We start from the raw sequence: 22176 nt of genomic DNA on the forward strand, positions 1-22176 counted from the left end.
TGCAAGCGAAAGCGTGCCGACACTCAGCGCTGCAATCGCATGAATCGCCAGAATCTTATTGCCATGGACCGACCTGTTCGCTACATGCATCGTTGGGTCATTTAGTTTGAAATGTTCAGACCTTGTACAGTTTCCAAAAGAGCGAGTAACTAATCAGTATGTCAGTCTTTTCGTATTTTTCTGTGTTAAAAGTAAATTTGTTTGCATAAATTCAGTTATAATGTGTATTTGGTAGCTGCCGCCAAATTCGAAGCAGAGTGAATACTTTTGATGTGGCTGAGTCAAATGGAACTTTTTCAGTTATATTGTGTCACCAACTGGTTTAAAGACTTAGTACATGAAGGCTATGCGTGATGTGTGCAAAGATCGCATTCCTGCCTTTTTAGACGAATACCGCTGGCGCAGTTGGTATTTTGCCCCTGGAGCGAAAGGAAAGAAGTACTTCAAAGGACTTGTCCTAGGAATTCGCCATACATTTATGGTCAATAAATTTGTGTTGAAGTATTTTGGTCAATATTGCCCAAAATACAAATATATTTAAAACACACCCAGCACATTTAAAATGTCCACAGGGCATCATCTACACTAGTGCCCAATGCGGAGCCCCAGAACCGCTTAGGTGCGACTTCGTTCGCACTTAAGACCTCGGGTAAACGCCAGCATTATTTTAAGTATTAATGCACCGTTCATCAACAACAACATCAATATTTTGAATAACCCTATTTCATTGGATCCTTTTTGTACTTGTTGTGATTCTTATCCTAAATCCTTGATTTGGCACGATGAAGATTCTGATTTTCTCAATATTGTTTTTTTGTAGACGATTTTTGTCGGGTGACTTCGGCGGATGAGGTGAGTTGGCAGAATGTATTGGGGGGATGTATGGCACTGATGTTGACGATCAAGTTGACACTACCATTGTGTGATTATTCAAACAGTAAATATGGGCAGCGATAACAAAATAACCCACATATTTTTATCGCTGCCTGTATTTAGAGAATATACAACAAAACAGCTATCCCCCACGACACATCACTAAAAGCATGCAGGGAAATATGAGGATAATTGACCAAAATTTTCAATGATAAAGAACTCGTGTAGAATCTGCATCTACCGTTGCAGTAAATGACAACGTATAATTACATTGTACCAAGTTATAGAGGTTTATTGGACTTGAAGAGATATCATATATAGTAGTAATTTTAAACACCAATATTGAGATATCCTTCATGCACAAATATATGTTCTATAGAGGTTGGATTTTGGCCAATGAAAATTTATTGAGGTTTTGATTGGATGACAAAGTCGGCCCATCAATGGACATTCGGTCCATCAATGGTCGGTCACGTTACCCTTGAAGTTATGGGACAAAAACAGTCAGGAATGATGATTGATTTTCTCTGTGTTTCCTTATAATTTTTATATAGCTATATCCTATTTGTAGTAGAATTATCCACATACAAAGGCGTAGATCAAAATAGGTGGTACCGAACAGTAAAAATGTCAGTACTATAAACAGATAAAAATTGTACGTAAGTGGTAAAACTATCAATCATTTTCGCCCGGAGGTAGTACTACGTAGTAGTGCACTACATTGTAGTAATACCGTTAACGTTAGAAGTAAGCGATGAACACAGGAGGAGTCTGCGCCCAAAGCGTAAGCGGTATTCAATAATAAGTTATATTAATAATACCAGGTCCGAAGCCTCAAAAATGTCACATGTAGGTGGCATCCGACATCAAACCGACAAATTTGAAGTCGGTGATTGGATAACCGACAAACTATTGAATTTTGATTAGACAATCCGATTGGGCGATATGGTTGTCGGTGTGAGCAACATATCGCTCACATTGAATATATACGGCTTGCTATTGGCTGAAAACACAGTCCTATCGAAATACTCCAGAACACATGACCTCGACTCAGAATCCCAAGAACAGAAATAAACGGAGCAGAGCGAGACAAACAAGGTGACGAATTTAGGCTAGTACGAGTACAGAGAAGTAGCTGCTGTGCTTGGTGTATGGAATCGAAAACAACGTCATTAGACAGGCTGCACGATCGTCCACCGACCCACACGGCATGTTCATCTCTGTGAATCCGTAGGAACGCGGTGTTGCCAGGGCCACTGGACTGGGGCACGAGGCAGTTTGTGTTCCGGTGGTTGCGTTAAACAACCACTTTAGTAACAACTTCACTGACACACCAAGTCGCAAATCGGAGTTATGATGGACAGTACATACGACATATTTATCGACCTTGCTAGTGAAACTATACATCACTCGGGGCTATTCATCGCTGAGCCGACACCACTTAAGCTCGCCAACCTGTCGTCCCCGACACCGTGATCACGTTGATGAACTGTGTAGTCATCAGGCGAAATGGCCGTGCCACAGTTGGGACGTGTTGCCGATGGTAAGCTCACGAATGATCAGTACACTGCAGCACGCTGACCGTGGTGTGGCCACTAAAGCGAGGGGTCGCGTCAATAACTCGAAATTGGTGACGCAACCCAAGAGCACGTCGACCACGCCACGCTCTTTTTTGTCCAACGTACCGCGTATCTTCATTATGGTGTCTTTAACTGTACCCTTTCTAGATTCCTCCTTGGAAAATTGGAAATGCAAGCGATTGCAACATCGCTGGAGGTGACAGGGTTTCTGTCCCCCATGCCTCCATGGGACACAGCAAGAACTGCGGTCAGGCCGCAAACGCAACTTTAGGGTGCGAATCCATGTTGCAGCTTCTGCATGCATTACATGTGGCACCCGGAGCCACGCCGTGTGCCACGTGTATTGTGTGCAGAGGCTCCTCCTCACAGTTCATGTCCTCACCTCGTCAGAGACTTGAAAAAAAACAACATACGACATTTGGTCTTTGTATTGAAAATGATGAGTCATCTACCAATGAAAGGTACGAAGTATTGAACTTTTAACCAATAAGACTAATGTCGGATAGAATTGTCGTATTCGCCAAGTTATCCATACATAGCGTAAACAATCAATTTAAGACGCATCCGAGGAAGGCGGCTGGGGAGAACTTTCAAAGCTCCACGCTCGTTCAACATTTTTTACCTCTGAAACTTGGAGATTGTAGGTGGATTAATGGGAAACAACCTCATACCAATTATATTGGGTACTAGTGAACGTGACCCGGCTTCGCACGGGTGGGGGTGCGTGTGATGTGAATTAGTGTTGGTTGTGGTTTGACTTGGGATAATGTAGCATTCACGGCTACATCTTCCTGATTGATTCAGTTGATATAATTATGTGATTGGTCAAAATTATGTTCTTTGCTTTCAGCCAATCAAAACGTGAACTTGACGCGGCTTTGCACGGGTGGGTGCGTGTGATGTGAATTAGTGCTGGTTGGAGTAAGTTGAAGTTGGGTAATCTAGCATTGAAGGCTACCGAGCTAATGCCTGTAAAATCCCCGTAATAGCGTATCCAACTTCCCTTCTATTTACCATAAAAAACTGTGCACATGATACCCCGTTGGAGAACGTTTGATGCAAATTCCCCGGGGGGTTACATGCAATGCAGGGGTTTGCGCCAGCAAACACCTGCATTGCATGTTAACCCCTAGTCCAAACGTGGTTGACATTCCAGCCAAACATATAATTGTTGAAAAGTGAAATATAGATATGTTTGCTTCTGCAGCTGCGTAGGGTTTCTGTGTTTCTTAATTTTTACCACTGTGAAAATTGCGCTTGCTGGTTTTTCCTGGGTCGATTTGCATGTGAAGTCTTTATATGGATTAAAAATTTAACACTGTAATTTTGACAGTATATGTGTTTAAAGAGTATACATCGATTTAAAAAAAGCGCTTTTGAATTGGACAAATACTTCGGCCAATAACATCCCCGGACTCCTCGATGGGCTCGCCCACTGTAAATTGGAAATATATATGTACATACACAGTTCAAGTTATGACTTCGCTGGATATGATGTCCCGAGTCGATTTGCCAGTTTTCATTTTTAGTATGGAAATATGTATGTGCATAAAAAAGTCAAGACATGACGTGGCTGGCTGAGATGTCCCGAGTCGATTTGCCAGTTTTCATTTTTTAGTGTGGAAATTTGTATCCACATACAAAAGTCAAGTCATGACGTGGCTGGCTGTGATGTCCTGAGTCGATTTGGGGTTTTAGTATAGAAATTTGTACGGTACATAAAAGTCAAGTCAACTCAATGGTGATTTGGTACTTTTCACTTTTTAGTAAAGAAATTAGTATTGTATACAAAAGTCAAGTCAATGACGTGGCTGGCTGTAGTCGCATCGTTTGTTTTGCCTCGTTCCTGATTAGTCGATTGGATGCATCCTGAGACTATAGCTTTGATGATTGGTTGAATTATGGCCTTGGAGCGAATTAAAACGCAGTATTTTGCCTTTGAACGAATCAAACAGTAGGAAGTGTTGATTTTTGGCCAATCAAATGGCTGGAACGCACACACGTGACAGACAGACATACTTACTCTTACTTTATATTTCGAAGTATATATAGATCGGTTCATTTCCAATGACTTAATCAACAAAACCCAAGCAAGTTTAATCCAAATTTGACAATCAATTTACGACGTACATTTTTATCTTGAATATCGTATACCTATTTACATATAAGTTTTGTGGTTAGGTTATCAAATTATAGCAGGAAGCAAATCAATTTCCACAGGCTATGCATTCACAAGTGTTCCATATTCCATCATTCCATTTTGAGTTGGGAATCCAAAGTGGTGCTTTCGGAGAATACATTGAGGTACAATGCATCAACAAATATATCGTTCACATTCAATAGCTAGACTACGACCGAATCCACAAGCAAGAAAGGCCCCACTACGCCGTCTCCGGGCTCTAGGGAGCGCCGTCGGTGGTCCCCGTCGCTAGGCTTGAGTGACGACTCCTGCTTTGTCCCGCAGAACCACTTTCATCAACGTTGCGTATGGGATGCGTGATTGCTTAGACACCGTCCTGCCATTTTCACCGTCAACAACGTGTTGAACGGCTTGCTGCAGCTCCTCCAAGGAGTATCGACCGCGACGATGTGGTCCTGGCATGGAAAGGCGCAAAAAGTTTTTCAAGTGCGTTGAGTGTATAAATTTGCACGGGTTTTGCCGAGAAAATTTTACGACATTTGATTGGTTCTTGCACATACCGTCTTGTGTATTACGAGTGAGACACTGATCTGCCTTTATCCGAATCCGGATGGACGTCTCATGGTTAGGTGATATTGGTTTTCCTTTGAGACATACAACAAACAAGATAAACGGAGATAATTAACAAAGCTGAATTTTCATCAACTTCAATTACATATAAATTTTGAAAAGGTATTGAAAGGGAGAGCAACCCATTAAATAATAATTGCACCAAAAGAATACAAAACTCAGTGTATTATAATTGAGTAGAAAAAATGCACTTATTGCGCCTGAACAACGTTCTCGTCGTCAACGTCAGAATTGCTGATGTCATGTTGAGGGTCCAGAGTCTCCTCGATAGCACAAGTAGACATCAACTCACCCAACACAGCCTCGTCGACAACTCCACCAATCTCGTCGACATCAGTGAGTACACTATGGACAAGACGGCACTTCCTAAAACCATTGACGATTGTAGAATTGGGAATGTCAACCCAGGCGTCTGCAATCCATCCAATCGTCGCACGCGACGGTGCTTGAAGCTTGAATGGTACGCCTCGCTGCTTTGCATTCCGCAACTGACGGCGAATTAGGTCCAGCCACTTTTGATGAAGCTGCGACTTCAAAGGGCGGTTCCACGCGACGTCCGCTGGCTGGCAGATCCAGGTGTATCTTGGTGGAATACGCTCGAGGATGACATTGATGGATTCTGCATAGGCCACAACATCGTCGGTAAAGTGCGCAGAGAAGTCATCCCACAGAAGGAGCACTTTTTTCGTCAAGCGGTCTGGCCGCGCGGCAAAATGGTATTGTAGAAAAAGCAGTGAGATGTCCTTGTTCCACCAGGCCGTAGGGTTACCAAAGATCTGGCAGCCGTGCTGTTCTTGCAAGGGCTCAACGGATTTCCACAAAGTCTTGCCAAATCCTTGGCGTTCGGTAAGGTTCTCTTGAACAACTGTTTTGACCTTTGACTTGCCGGTCTTCATCACCAGGAAGAGAGGGTACTTGGTGCCGCTGGAGTCCCCAAGCAGCATCGCGGTCACACGGTCCTTCGTCTTGCCCCCGCATTTGACCCACACTGTCTTCTCTCCGCTGGTGTTGATTGGCTTGGTCAGTAGGTACTCGTAGTTGACTTCCGTCTGGTCAGCATTGTAGACACGGTCGATGCAGTGCTCTCGCATGAGAGCCTTGACGCGTTCCGAGAAAGACTCCAGCGCGTCCAACCCATCTTGTGGCGTGTCTTGTCCAACGCGGGTACGACAGCGGAGCGAGAGACCATGCCGGCGTTTGAACCCGTCGGCCCAGTGCAAGCCAGCAAGGAACTCATGGTCATCCAGTCCTAGGTCGATGGCTGCCTCTAAGGCCATGATTCGTAACATGGCGTGTGTCACGGGTACGCCATCCTTGCGCATGTCAAGGACCCAGCGTAGCAGTTGTTCCTCGGCCTCCAGCGTAAGTGTTGTTCCCGTTCCAAGTGGTCGCCAGCATCTTTTCTCCGCGGTGGATTGACTTGACCCCAACTTTAGTATGTGCTCACGCTTTGCCACCCATGTATAGACTCGTTTTCGCATGGACTCGCGCGCTGTTGCCGTCAAGGTACCATAGAATGCGTCAAGCGTTGCGGGCATTCCACAGGTGTCGTAGTACTGGATGACTGCGAGTCTCTCACTGTACGTCACAACCCTATTCTTATGCTGCTTAGGTTCTTCTTGGGCCTGTACTTTGACACTGGTCGTCCCCTTGATGGCGCCCGGGACGCACTAGGCTCGGGTCCAGTGGCGAGCATGGTAATGAAGTGTGTCAACCCCGGCAGCGTAATGTGCACGAAAATCGCGCGCTTTTACCTCTGAAATTAATTTCACCTCTATAAACGAATACTGTATTGTGTTTAGGAGTATTTATTAAGATTAAGAGTGTATCCTGGCGCGAAGTATAACCTCTTGAAGCCTTATATTAACTCCATATTGAATATATTAAATGTTGCAGCTGTCTCACCCGAAATGGGTGTCCCTCTCGAATTACACTAGACGGTACGTCTTAAATTGATTGAATCTCTTACATTGATTGTTTACATTAGTTTAATCATAATAAAAATCTCGGTGAAAATAATCTTGCATAGGTGAAAATTGAGGTCAATATAATCCAGCATAGTTTAAACAAGATCATATATTCGGTCAAAATTTTAATAGTCAAAGTAAGCCTTTGAGGGACAATTCAAAGGTGTGAATTATCTGTTAACGGGATTTTCTCTGTGCAACACTAACGGGATCAAGTCGCTAAGCGAAATCGATTTGCAACTGTTGCGAATTCGCATGGGAGGCCACTATGACTAGGAATTCGTCACACATTGAACGTTCTCTTCATCCGCATGGAGGTGCACGGCCTTTCCTAGCGTTGCGCAGGTAGGCTTGCTGCTTCTGACATTCTTGTAGGGTTCGGCGCATTGCCAGGGGTTAGCGATAGTTACCCCTGGAGATGCGCCAAACCCCAGAGGATGAAGACTACCTTCGATGTAACTATTATTCCAGAGCAGTGGGGTTCCGAGGCCTCAAGGCTCTTGGCGGAGCACGTTGTTGTGTACACGTTTGGTTTGTTTCGAGTTACTACAGTGATATTTCATGAGCGAAGCGCCATTCCTAATTCCTGCCAGCACACTAGTGCAGCGGCGTGTTTTATACACGAACTGTATATTATACTACATGTAGTTAAAAATTTACTACATATATGAATACAAGCGAACCCTACATCTGACACACAAAAAAATGGTTCGGAGCAGACCGCGACCTCGAACGCGTACTTGCAAAACCTCTCTAACTCTAATGACTTGAACAACCGACATCAATCCCCATTTGTTTTCCCATTTGTTTTCGCGGCTGCGTTTGCTACGTCATGTTGTTATCATCGGCGTTGGCGTATGACAGGAGGCTGCGGGAAATGATCAACTTTACGATCCTCAAAGGATGTGGCTGTACATTATTCGTGATCACCATAAAACCCGCTAGAATCAAATCGAGTTCAGTCTGAGGAAGAAACCAGCGGTGCACTGCTTTTATTGCCATTTTGAAGGATTGGCAACTTCCTCAATCGATTGCGCTGAGTTGCTGGACTGCACAAAACGGTTGCATAACTTCTAAAAATGTGATATTTAAATCTTAAAAATTTATAACATAACATAGCAATGTATGTTATAAACTATAGGGCAATGACAATAATTATAAAAACAACACATCAAAACGATTTTATGTGATGTATATTTGGAAGCAAAGTTAACTAACAAAGTTGATCAACTTGGATGTTATATTTGAGACAGCCACTTTCAAAGCCACACAACACGAGCCAATGTAAACCGACCACCCCGAGATTCAATCTGTGAGTTCACAAGCATTATCTCTACATAATGACGTATCATAGAGGTCGCTACGAGCTATATTCATCGAGGTATTTACATACAAAGTATGTTATATTTGCGTTTTTTTGCTACTTTGAGGACTCATCACTCATGCTGCAATGTTGCAATATCCATATTTCTAGCTTTGAACAATAGCCTGCAACTAAGTTTGCAATATCTACATTTATGACCCCGCTCGTAGACAACCCATCAAAGAGATATTCGATGTCAAAGTCATGTACTTTCTTAGTTAACTAACAAAGTTGATCATAAATTATGACTAACTTCAAGTCATATTTGAAGCAAGTTTTATTATTATGTTAATTGGTTTTTAAATTTTCAAACAATTCATTAAAATTACTGAGCAGTTTTGAGCTCAAGTCACTGCGCCATGCGTTTCCCGTTGTTGCGTCTCCTCGAAAGGCCAATCCAAAGTCCTCAGCCCCTAGTGTGTATATCAGGTAGGACAAGAGCTAGTGCGATCGGACTGCGTGATATGATGCCAATTCATTTGAGGTTCGCTGTTTTGGTCATTTCCCGCACCCTCCTGCTGTCTTTAATGTGCTGCTTCGTGGCTCAGAGAACGCCGATCAATGCAAGAACATGATAGCGTGTACAGCAGCATCGATACTACGTAATGAAGTATCATGGACTGAGTTACGATGCTTATTGCAGGATATAATCACACCCAAAGTAAGCTATATTTCAGTTTTTTGGCATGTTTGAGGTCACTTCATGCATGCTAAATAATTACAATCGCCACACATCACGTCTTATTCAGTAGCCCGCAACCATGCCTTCAGTTTTCATATTAAATGTATCAAGCCCAGACATGCCGTTGCTGAGGAATTCAACGACATAATAAGTACCAGTAACATCGAAATATAGCAGCAAGTTAACATCAATGTTTGTCATAACAGTGAATTATGACAAACATTGGTTACTTGAAAGATCGAAATATAGCATCAAGTTAACATCAATGTTTGTCATAAATTATGGCAAACATTAGTTAACATCAATGTTAACTTGATGCTATATTTCGAGATTACTAGTATCTTTTTAAATTATGACATACTTATTTTATATTAAAAATACGTAATGTATTCTCGTGGAATGTACTATTAATAGTAGTGGATACTTTTGCAAAGAGCATCGTAACTGTCAGCCAAAATTTGTAGTCCATACATACACATTTAGAACAGCGGAATCAAATACAAAGTCGCCTTGCACCAAAACTCGTCTCCTTCGTCTAGACATACGTTCATCCTCGTTTATGTCGCCGAGGATGGCTATGTTTGTCATTTCCCACAGCCTCCAGAATAGCCCATCTCAAAAGTGCGGTGGTTGTACAATACGGCGTCGGAACGATTAAATTGTTGCTACACAGGCGGACAATGACTTGGTCCAGTGACATAGGACTCAAAAGCAGCGCACTCGCTCGGGACAGATTTAGCGACATGAATATGTTGGCCTTGGAGGAATCTCTCCACGGCGCCAAACTTGAATTGAACGTCAAAGCTTTGACTTTAGCGTTAGTCGAGTTTCCCACCGCCAACGACATTTGTGCATTGTACAAATCGGTCAAGAACATTTGGACGCTCGACGTGTTGAAGTCGCAGTGTAGTCAGTCGTTCATGACACTGACTTGCATGTTGTACGCAAACCGGATGCCAAAACAAACGAAATTAACTGACAGTAAGTACACAAACATCAACATGTGCCAAGGCGCCTTGAAATTGAACGTACGCAATTGATGACCCTGACGTGAACTCTCCTTTGCTTGATTGAACGAGTTGTCGCCCCGGGTTGACAAGAAGCGAGGAAACAACGTCAACGGCGACTTTTCGATTTGCAACTGCAATGCAAAACGCTCCGTAACGTAGAAATGTACACTTACAGTGCGCGACAAAAAGGTAAGGACAGGCATCAAAATGAGCTATTTTTTAGCCAAAATTGGTCAGAAACAGCTGATCTTTGGATATAATGTACTCCTTGTCACGACAAATACATGGTACATTCTAGAACTTTCGAATTCGTGGTTGTCGGGAAGTTATCCTCAAACTCGTGTTTGTATGGTGCGACAAATATACGTGGACAATACAATACTCAAGACATGAAGTCAGTTTGCATCTTGATGGCCAAACGTAAGACGCTTACTGACCGTCAGGTCGGTGAGATCGTTGCTCGACGTGACCATGGGGAAACTTTCCGTGAAATTGTGCGCAACATCAACTGTTCAAAGTCTGCCGTTGCCAACGTCCTGCGTGACCCTGTCGCCTACGGTAAGGCGACCTCTACAGGCCATAAAGCAAAGCTGTCCGACCGAGCGAAGACCGCCGTCATCCGCGAAGCCCAGAAAGGCCAATGTAGCGCGTCTGAAATACGGCACAACCTGAACCTCGATGTCCATGTGCGCACTGTCCAACGCCTCCTGCACAAGTCCGACCACATCGAGCACATCTATCGCATTGCAACACCAGCCCTGACAGCCGCACATATTTAAGCAAGATTGCTCTGGGCTCAAGAAAACGTTACGTTTGGCGAAAAGTGGAAGTGTGTCGTTTTCTCTGACGAGAAAAAATTTAACCTTGACGGACCAGACGGATACAAAAAGTACTTGCACGACAAGCACCAGCGCAAGATCTGGCAACAAGGTGGCGACAACGTCAAGATTTGGGCTGCATTTGCGTGGCGTGGAAAGAGCGATGTCGTCTTCCTCGATGGGCGCCAGGACTCTGAGTGCTACATCTACACTATGTCTGAGTACATGCTGCCGTTTGCTTATTTACATTATGGAACTGACTTTGTCTTTCAACAGGACAATGCCAGTATTCATGGTTCACATGCAACGAAAGCAAAGCATGTAAAATGATGTCGATGTCTTGCCTTGGCCGGCATAATAAACTGGACTTGAATACGATAGAAAATGCTTGGGCACACCTTTCTTTCGCAAGGTATATGATAACGATCGACGCCAATTTAACAATCGGAGCGATCTAAAGCGTCAAATTTTTGCATCGTGGTCTGAAATGGAGCTACTTTGAAACGCTCATTGCGTCCATGACTTCTCGGTGTCTTGCAGTTCATGCATTTCATGGTGGTAAAATATAGTATTGAATGTATTTTATATCTTGAGTTTTGTATTGTCCATGTAATTTGTCGCACCATACAAACACGAGTTTGAGGATAACTTCCCGACAACCACGAATTCGAAAGTTCTAGATGTACCATGTATTTGTCGTGACAAGGAGTACATTATATCCAAAAATCAGCCGTTTCTGACCAATTTTGGCTAAAACGTCCTAAAAATAGCTCATTTTGATGCCTGTCCTTACCTTTTTGTCGCGCACTGTAACTAAAAGGTTATATAGTTTTGTGAAACCGGCAAAGTCTCACGAATACTGTAGTACTAGTACCACGTACTAATTTGCTACTTCGGACCGTCGATTACTGCGTCGATTTTGCTTCATCGATTCGTTTGGCAGCCTCAGTCCATTTTGACATCGGATTACCAATACAGTACTGTACTTACAGTTAAGACATACTAGTACTTCGTAGTACTTCGAAGTAAGATTTACGGAACAGCATTGAATATTAATACCAACCTTGGATACTATGGTTAATATAATATAATGTTGAATTAATGCGTGGATGAATTGGATGAAGTTGTGGGATGAAACCTAAAGTAGTGACCAAGCCATACGTTGGCCCCGAGCGCCCGGGAAGCCGTCTGCACAAGTACGGATCTAAGCTTCTCACTTCACCGAATGATCTATCTTTTCTTCTTGTCGGGCAGCGGCAGGTAGGCCGTAGGCCGTGCCGCACCCGGACATAGCCTGTATGCAATGACCTAGCATTATCCTAATTACTCTCAGCTCTACTAATTAGGATATGACCTAATATTAACTTGGATGACGTTGTGGGATGCTATTGGATCACGGATATTTGAATCCATATAAATAATTCGAAGTACTATGGTGCATTTCATCTAAAGACTACAAAAAAGTGACTTGTCTTTCGACAGCTATTCCAACTTTGTATTGATATTTTTTAGGAAAATAAGCCGTAATAACGATAGAACTGGACAAGCCTAACAGAAGTTACGGTTCAAATTTTCGATTCGTGAAAAATTGATCGAGTAATAGAATTTGAACCAACCAGCCTTTTTGTATGGAAATATATGCCAGCACAGTTTAACGTTTAACGTTTATAGTAAAACGTCTCCTCATGAGGATAGCCGCCGATCTGTAGTCTTTAGATGAAATGCACCATAACGTTACTAGTACTATCGAGGCAAGCAAATGGAACAATTCCCTCGCTGCAACAGTAGTACTGTTGTTACGTAATCATTTTTACCAAGAGTAATCATTTTTACTAAAAGCCCTGGACCCCTTGCGCTTACATACAATGCTATTCCCGGGGTTAAGCTGCATCACCAGTAGCGCTAACCACTGAGATGCACTTAACCCCTATTGTTAGCTGAAAAGAGTTGTTTTGAATTAAACTTGACTATTTGCCCAAAATAATTGGGTTTTGTATGCCAGGAGGCCCAAATGATTACGTAACAACCATATTACAGTTGTACTACTGTTGCAGCGAGGGACCGCAAGAGTTAATCCTAAAATATCCTAATTAAGGACTTTGCCGAATTTCACCTCAAGTTGATGTTGCCTTCCATTAGAGTTACACTTGCATTGGTTATTCAACAGTATTGAAATCCTAATTTAATGTCGTACAGTCCGATTTCGTACGTTCCAAGTAATGTACTTTATCTTAATTTATACATCATAAACCGTACAATGCCGTATATTCCCGTACGTACGGCAGTTGAAGTGCCCCCAAAAACATCCATCATACGATCCATCGATCATCACTTGAATAATCATCAACAAGTTGCCATGTTGACTAGTGTCCGTCTAGTTGCCGCCACCGCCGCCCTTTCGTCGGCCATAGCGTGTACCATCATGGCTGTGGGCAAAACAGTAAGCAATACCTCCATCATACAACGGATACACTACTTTATCTTATCGACGACTATATCTGTCGTAGGCATCGACGACTGGCTCGCCTATGGTGGTCCACAGCGCCGACTGCGGCAACTGCGACTTTCGCCTAGGCAAAGTGCCTCAAAAGACATTTTCTCCTGGCGCCATGCGCGATGTCGTTCGTTTTCGCCTTCAATATCCTCGCTACGGTACAATACCTGCATGGCCAAGTCACCCCCATATACAGTATTTCTAGGGAATTCACCTGATTCCTAGTTGGCGACGCCCGCGGCGATGTCTTCACCGAAGCCAACGTGGACAAGTCCATCTTCAACTGGACCACCACCCCTTCGATCGGTCAGATCCCGCAAGTCAATACCACGTTTGCCTACTTGGCCGGTCTGTACGGGATCATGAACGAACATCAAGTGTCCATCGGCGAGTCCACTTGCGGGGGTCGGCTGGTGTCCGCGCCCGTCTCCAACGGCGGCAAAGCGCTGTTCGACGTGTCCGAATTGACAAACGTGGCGCTGGAGCGCTCGACATCCGCTCGACAGGCCATTCAAATCATGGGCGAGATGGCCGAGCAGTACGGGTACTATGGTGCCGATTGGGAAGGACCGATGGCGGCGATGGAGGCGGGGGAGGCGCTGGCCGTGGCCGATGCGTCCGAGGCATGGCTGTTCCACATCCACCCGGACGACTCTGGCGCGTCCGCCGTGTGGGTGGCCCAGCGCGTACCCGACGGCCACATCGCCGCGATTGGCAACCAATTTGTGATCCGCCAAGTCAACCTCACGGATTCCGACAACTTTATGGGGTCCAAGAACCTGGTGGACGTGGCCATCCGCGCTAAACTGTACGACCCAGCGGAGGATGGCGCGTTCGACTTCACCAAGGCGTATGCCCACCCTATTGCGCCCGATCAGTACTATGCTACCCGAAGACAGTGGCGAGTGCTCATGCTGGCAAACCCGTCGCTCAATTTACCTGCTGAGACGGACGTGTACGGCTCCGACTACCCTGTCACAGCCACCGTACGTACTTGTGTTTAGGATTTGGTTGATGAAAGGTATCATATAACCGTAAGTGGTTCGTAGGTGGCAAGTCCCATCGATCCTGCGACGCTGTTGGCGTACCTTCGCGATCACTTTGAAGGCACCGAGTATGACATGACCAAAGGCCCTGCCGCTGGCCCATATGGCAACCCCGATCGTTATGGTAAGTCCTCTCTGCCTTCTAATTATCGCTACTCTTGTATATATATATTCGTATATCAATCATGGAGTAGTTTGGATTATTTTGATGCTGAATCGCCAAATCCATGGATCGATTCTTTGTGCTGAAGATTGTATGTAAACATTGTCGTGGTGTGGTGATTGTATTCACACAAATTTCAGTCACACACTAATTCAATGGTGGTTGATGGTTGGTTTCCTGCAACCTGATTGGCTCAATCGTTTTACCGATATGATATTCTTCGGTTCATTTATTAATATTATTTGGTTCGTGTCAATTCCTTCATACTCCATGTCGCCCCTGTGTGGCATAAACACACAGCAATGTCATCATTTTGTTTACTGAAGTAACTATGACCAATATATTGGTTGTATATGTTTTTCATGGCTTGTTATTGCCAAATCTATCGATTCTTTGTACTGAAATTTGTATGTAAAATAGTCTCCTGGGGTGATTGGTATCACACTAATTCAAGTCACACACCCTAATTTGACGTTGATGATGGTTTCCTGCAATCTGATATCGGGTCAATTCTCCTTTCGATGATTCATTCTGTACATGTATATATTTGGTTGTGTCGCTCCAGTATACAATATAAACACATAAACAATATAGACATCAACGGCAACGGCAACATGACCAAGGCCACGGTGCTCACTGGGCACTTTGAACGCGCGATTTCGATCTTCCGGTCCAGCTTTTCGTTTGTGACAGTCGCAAACCAAGCCAACTTGAACTTGGGCCACATCCTTTTCGGCCAGTACGGCCCGCATGCCACGTCATACGTTCCGATTTACACCAAGGTGCACCGTGTCCCGACGTTGTACTCTCGGGGGTCGCTTCACCGGTACGATTCGACGTCGAGTTTTTGGGCGTTTGCAGTCGTGGGCAACTGGGCGTCGCGGTTTTACATGTACACGCGGCCGATGGTGGAGAGTGTGCAGGTGCAGTTGGAGACAGCGTTGCTGGGAGCCAAGGCCAAGGCCGTGGCCGCCCATGTTGAGTTGCTTAGCAACGACGATGCCCAACTCCGACAGTTTCTCACCGACTCGAGCGATGCATTCGCAGCGACTACCCACACGGCGTTCGTCGAGCTCTTTGGACGCCTCGTCACGACCTTCCACGATGGATACCACATGCAAAATCTCACGGGTGCCAACACTATTGCCGCGGCTTCGTTGTTTTATCCTGAGTGGTGGCTCCATTCGGTGGGGTACTTCAAGCAGCAAACGCAGCTATCTCCACCTTCCAAGACACCAGACCACGGTCCTACTACTACTACTAGTACTACTACTAGTACTAGTGGAGATGCAGTGTGGTGGTGGTGCGTCGGCCTCATGGTGTTGGGAGCGAGTGCTGGCGTCGCCGTCGGGTTTGGAGTTGGCTTGCGACGGCGTGATGGGTATCACCAACTCAATTAGACACATGATGATATTGTCTGTAATACTCCATGGCAAATATTATTGTGGGGGGTACACTAGTATGTGTTATCATGTAGTAGTACTATAGTAGTACTAGTAGGTAGGTTGGGTATGCCATGCATAGCGTGTGGGGGGGGTGAAGTGTTCACATGGACCATGCTACAGTATTACAAAAGAGATGCCACAACGGTACTAGTATGTACTAAAGTAGAATACCAGTCAGTAATCGTTTGATACCAAATAATTTTTTAAATTGGATAATTCATCAGGAATTTTAAAAAAATCTAAAATATTGTGAATAATAATTTTAAAAAAACATTATCTAATTTAATATTGTGTGGTTTGTCATTGGCAGGCTGTATTACAGTAGGTAACTATGGGGAAAAAGAATTGATGAAGACAAAGGAATGGACAATTTGCATCATACGTACACTAATTACTAAAATTGCAATTATATTTACTCCGAGTATTTGAATATTTCAAACGAGTGATCGAACTATCTATCACACGATCCAAATGTTATTGTAAATTGCGTCCAATACTGACTGCTGCTACTTACGTTATAGTAATTTATTGTGATCTCCTCCCCCATCCGCAATAGTACAATTATTGATTGTTGTGCGGACTATGAGCCATGCAATATAACGTTACTACATATTAATATTTGTTGACGGCATCAATTTGGAATAAATATGTATTTTTCCATTCCCTGATGAATACTACTTCGAAGTGCTGCATACATATGGTGCAAGTCATCTATAAACTACCAACTTTTCACAAAATTTTCTGATTTCAATTTCATATTCATTATTCAAAATTAAAGCAAATTGAGACGTAGAATCGACAGATCTCAATGTGGTGAAGAAATTCTACGTCTCAGATTCAAATTTGGTAATGAATTGGTCCAGAAATAAATATTTACCTAGCTGTATTTTACATGGGAGCTTGGATATTTGGCCATAGGGTGTGGCCGCTGAGATGTATCTTGATTTTTGTATGTGACTATTATCCGTATATAGTATCCGGAGGCACTTGAGGCCTTTAACCTCCCACTGCAATGATAAAACGCATGTGAAATCGGTATTTAACGCATTTGGGTTGTGGGTTTAACTTCATTAATTGTACGTTAAATAATAAAACCTCCACTCTTCGATTTGGCCAGTTGGAAGTTTTTATATGACGTGCAAGTACTGTACGTTGTAATTCCCTTAACAGTTCCACTGTTGTTTTGACCCGACATATATACTACTGTTTGACAGTGTATGCGGGAATTAATACATCCGGATACACCTTTTCGCCCGTAGCTCCTGGGACGACTCCGTCCAACCCCTGGTGAGTACACACGATGCTAAATCTCTGGGGTTCACTGCATCGCTAGTGGTTAGTGGTTAGCTATCGCAAACCACTGAGATGCACTTAACCCCTAGTAAGAGGTGAGGTGGCCCGAGCATACAAAATTCTATACAAATAATGTTACTCTTTATGCAGTGGGTATGAGATCATATCATCAATGCATGACGATTGAGGTTGACGGCAATACTAAGTGTTGAATGAAAGTAAGTCCAAGTGGCCAGATCTGTTGACACGAGGCGACGTAGTATGTAGTGGATTGAGAACTTGATGTTAGAACATGTTAGAACGGTAGAACAGTCGTGTTGACTGCGATAGGAACTCACTGGCTATTATAGCCTGGCAATGTGTCTTTGGGCCCGAAGTTGCAAGAGTCCTTGTCGATCGAGTCGACGTGAAGAGACAGCTGACCTACAACGCAGCACGAGAAGATGCAGCTGCACACGACATCTTCGCACGCGGACCCAGGGATTTGAAAGCGCTCCCGGACATTCTTGCGTATCACGGAGATGGCAAGAAGCGCGACTACGGTCACCGCCCACATGCCAAACACAAACAGCTTGCTCACGGTGGATTCCAGCAGCGCCAACGCAACGTACGCGCCGAAGAGTACCATGAATGCGGTGAGGACGGTCCAATACTTGTACATGCCAACGCGGTGGGCGATTTGTGCCAGGGACACACAAGGACAGAACGTTGCCATGCAACACACCGACAGCGACCCGGCGTTGATGCAGCCGAGGATTCCCGTGCTCCACGTCCCCATGACGAGGTTATTTTGGTCGATCTCTGTGACGAAGTAAGCGCCCTTGATGTCTGCGCCTCCTTCTGCCGCCATTGTTGTCTGTTAGTCGTTGTCAACAAGAATGGGAAAATGGGGCAAGTCATCAACTTCGTAGAGTTCAAACGAAGTTCGAAGACAAACGTTGTCGGCTGGTGGGAAAATTTGGTGGCAAAGGAAGTTGGGTGTGCTTTCCTTATACCGTTACAACCATGATTGGGGATATAAAGGAAGGGATAACGTTAGAAGGGTGCTTCGAGACACTCAAGGGGAGGCTGTAGCGCTGTAAACGTCGTTGGCTCAAGCTTGTTCACCTAATGTTATGCGAAGAATCATCGGGTTAGGGTCCATCTGGTAACTTTTCGAAAATATTATTCCATTTTTGGCAAAATGGGATAAACCAAAAATACCATTTCAAAATGGAGGTAAAAAGTTCATTTTGTAAGGGGCTGGTCTGCGAACATTCCCGTAGGGACGCCTGAGTTGACAGTGAAGCACGGACGATTCATCCCTGTTTTTGAGTGTCCGTTCCTGCTTTGGCACGTTTTCGATAGAAATTAAGCAATATTTTTGATATATTTTCAAAATCCTCGAAAATAGTTCGGACAAGCTTGGACGGTTTTTCACAGACCCGGTAAGCACACACACACTCCTTGAGACTAGCCGCTTACTATTATAGTAGTGGCTGGTCTCAAGGAGTAAATACCACTTGGAATTATTGGATTTCGGTTAAGGGAGCGTCTGGTAACATATTCTTGCAAAATGGGATAACCAAAATGCCATTTTCAAAATGGAGGTAAAAGGTCCATTTTGTAATCTGGCGTTTTGGACCTATTCAACGAGCAAATCCCACGCGGAATTTTTGGATTGGGGTTAAAAGGCTTCAAGCAAGGCACGTTTCAATTTTGATCAGATTTGTTGAATTCAAATTACAATATTTCCGTTTACGAGACGCACCCTAAGGGTGCGTCTGGTAAAGCTCTTCAAGCAAGACATGTTTCAATTATGATCAGATTAACTGTAAGGCCCGTAAATTTTCTTTTGAATTCGGTCCTAAAATGGCGTTTTGGGCCAGAATGTAGACGGGCCCTTACTGTTACTGTAATAATGGAAATTTCCTGTACGCCTTCGAACTTCGAGGACACGCCATTACAGGTGTCTTGAAGTTTATATGGATTTCGTGACAGTGGCCTTTCGGGCCGAATCTTCTTGCCTATCAAAACAAACTTTTCACGAGGGGGCAAGTTCGTGTGTGTACTCTTTCATTCGGAGATTGTGCTCGTGTTGATGAGAGAATTGAGTGCACCACACATACTCCTTTATGGAACTCTTTGATCGGAGCAAGGAAGTAGAGAGGATCATTCACTTAGTCATTGATACACTCGCATTGAATGGAAGCTCGGGCCAGAAGACCCCCACTGTCGAAAGAAGGACAGCATCATATCGCCGATGGGATGGTACGTTGGGTTGAGATGGAAGGTGAATGGATGATGACTCGATGTCGTTCGAGAGAAGATGACATTCCTTGTACAGTACTGTACTGACCATGTACTAGTTCTATGTTATCTCCAAATCAAAATACTGAACATATCTCCTGTTGTTTCAATCACTGTAGAAATCAATAAATGAAAATTATTCGATTTCTTGTCGAAAAAAAACCTTTTTTCAGCAATGAATCGAAAACTCGAACGGGAACTTCTGGAGAGGAAGTACAGTACGAATTCGACTTGGCCGGATCGTTCGTACATACAGGCGGCACCACGGTGACCTGTCAAGGTATACACGTACTCGAACCTACAACATCCATTGCGCTATCACCCCCTTGCATTAGACGCTACTACTGTACGATCGCTTATCCGAAAGTGGCGTTCCAACAGCTCTAGCACTACTACTATCAAACTGACTGCGATGTTGGTACCGTTCACCAAGTTCAACGGCGCCGGCAATGACTTTGTCTTGATCGACAATCGCAGCCTCGGCCTTCACCTGACGTCGGCCCAGGCAATCCGACTCTGCGATCGGCAGCTCGGTATAGGCGCCGACGGGCTCCTGCTTGTGGTCCCATGCCCGTCTGGGAACGCCGACGTTGCGTGGGAGTTTTGGCAGTGCGACGGCGACACGGCCAGCTTTTGCGGTAATGGCTCTCGGTGCTTTGTTCGATTTGTGCAATCTCTGCTTGGCCACACGAACCCCGTCACATTTGAGACCGGGGCTGGCATTGTCTCTGGAGCCTTAGTGGCCACCACCAGTGACATTGCCGTCCTGCTGCCGCCGCCCACGGCCTTGAGCTTGCATGCGACAGTGCATTTGGCCTCTGGCCCTCATGTCGTGCATTCCATCAACACGGGGGTAACAAAGAAACTTCGTCTCCATGTCCTAACAACGGTGGCTAGGTGCCCCACGCGGTGCTGTTTGTGGAGGACGTGGCCGCCATCGATGTACGTAGCCTAGGCAGTGAAGTGCGACACCACAAGCACTTTAGCCCACATGGCGCCAACGCCAATTTCGTCCAAGTCCTGGGACCTAATCACCTCCGTGTTCGCACGTTTGAGCGGGGGGTCGAAGGAGAAACGCTGGCTTGCGGCTCGGGCGTGGCGGCGGCCGCCCTTGTAGCTGCGATAGTTCACGGCTTTACATCGCCTGTGAAAATTGACGTGCAAAGTGGAGCCACGTTGGGCATCCAGTTTGCCACGCCGACGTCGTCGCAGGACCAATCGTTTACGAATGTGCTCCTCATTGGACCAGCAGAAGCCACGTTCTCGGGTACGGTGGAGCTTTAGTTCCTAGGAGTTTAGCGCATGTACTGTAATGTACAATGTGTGCATAGTGCACCAGAGAGGTGTACGTCACCTCTCAGGTGCACTATACCGGTAATCTTGAAAATGTCAGTCAGGAAAGCCTGATCCAACTGGAGCCGATTAATTGACCGCTCACAGGAGGGTGCATTCAATTCTGATTGGTTATAATTCAATAGATCATATGTTTTGCCTCAATACAAACATCAAGTTAAAGTACTTCGTCGTTGAACAGGCCTTGTCTGGGTAGCGGCACGACCTACGGCCTACCTGCCGCTTTTCCCGACGAGAGGAATCGATTGGACGTTCGGTGAAGTGCACAATTGGGGCTCACTCCTCGCCAAGGCACCGCCTGCACAAAATTATACACACGACCTCCGCTACGCTGCAGTGCGCGCAATTTTGTGGGCGGATGCTCTGTCGTCGCTCGCTACTATAAGGCTTGGTCAATGTGGAAAAAGAAAAGAAAAATATAGTATTAGGGAGATTTCGGAAATGACTTCTCCTTTTCTTTTTCCGTAAAAATTGAAAGCAAAGTAAAAGCGAGGAATTTTATAACGTAGAAAACCAATTTAAGGTGCTCGAACCATTTAATGGTGCACTTGAATCAGCCAATCAAATGTAGTCAAAATACTGGGAGATAACCTCCTTAATCTAATTAATACACGAAGTGAATTTTGGCGCCTGTCATGCACGACCGCGACCGCGATCGCGATATACACGCGTCGAGCTTGACAGAGCTGTTCAAGATGTGCTTGATGGGTGAAACGGGAAGCCAGTGGCAGCGTTCTCCAAGATACCCTACAACACCCTCATGAAGTATGTGTACGCGACAAAGGCCGGCACCACCATGACACCAAAGCGCGGGCCACGGCCCAGTGCTGACCATAAAATAATTTTCCCGTGAATATATTCATTTTTCGTCTAAAAATAAATTATTCTTTTGTCACGGCGGAGAGAATGAATAACCTATTTTTGGAGCAATCAAAAATAGGTTATTCGAACTTCTAGAGGTAAAAAATAAATATTCGTTGTGACAGGAATAATTCGTGGTTATCACGACACCTGGCTTCAAAACCACTCG

The 22176-nt window shown here is 44.6% G+C and overlaps 3 protein-coding genes across 5 annotated transcripts; 2 read left to right on the forward strand and 1 right to left on the reverse strand.

Moving 5' to 3' along the window:
• Positions 1–13385: 13385 nt before the first annotated feature.
• Positions 13386–16166, forward strand: H257_08867 (the record flags this gene model as incomplete). Of its 2 annotated transcripts, XM_009834935.1 has the most annotated exons (5): positions 13386–13503; positions 13571–13715; positions 13783–14543; positions 14607–14727; positions 15361–16166. In XM_009834935.1, exons 1-5 carry the CDS (start codon positions 13420–13422, stop codon positions 16164–16166), a joined length of 1917 nt encoding a protein of 638 aa, XP_009833237.1. In that variant the 5' UTR covers positions 13386–13419. The 2 variants fall into 2 exon arrangements, with proteins under 2 accessions (XP_009833237.1, XP_009833238.1); XM_009834936.1 differs by lacking the exon at positions 13386–13503 and having other exon boundaries at positions 13525–13715.
• Positions 16167–17749: 1583 nt separating this feature from the next.
• Positions 17750–18413, reverse strand: H257_08868 (hypothetical protein). Its single transcript, XM_009834937.1, has one exon. The coding sequence runs from the start codon at positions 18352–18354 to the stop codon at positions 17839–17841; it is 516 nt and encodes a 171-aa protein (XP_009833239.1). The 5' UTR covers positions 18355–18413; the 3' UTR covers positions 17750–17838.
• A 1569-nt stretch (positions 18414–19982) lies between these two features.
• H257_08869 lies at positions 19983–21289 on the forward strand. 2 transcript variants are annotated; one of them, XM_009834939.1, is made up of 3 exons: positions 19983–20073; positions 20129–20646; positions 20691–21289. In XM_009834939.1, exons 2-3 carry the CDS (start codon positions 20206–20208, stop codon positions 21075–21077), a joined length of 828 nt encoding a protein of 275 aa, XP_009833241.1. In that variant the 5' UTR covers positions 19983–20073; positions 20129–20205; the 3' UTR covers positions 21078–21289. The 2 variants fall into 2 exon arrangements, with proteins under 2 accessions (XP_009833241.1, XP_009833240.1); XM_009834938.1 differs by having other exon boundaries at positions 19983–20646.
• Positions 21290–22176: the final 887 nt, after the last annotated feature.

The sequence above is a fragment of the Aphanomyces astaci genome, assembly GCF_000520075.1.
Source record: "Aphanomyces astaci strain APO3 unplaced genomic scaffold supercont1.20, whole genome shotgun sequence".
In the NCBI taxonomy this organism is placed as follows: Eukaryota; Oomycota; class Saprolegniomycetes; order Saprolegniales; family Verrucalvaceae; genus Aphanomyces; species Aphanomyces astaci.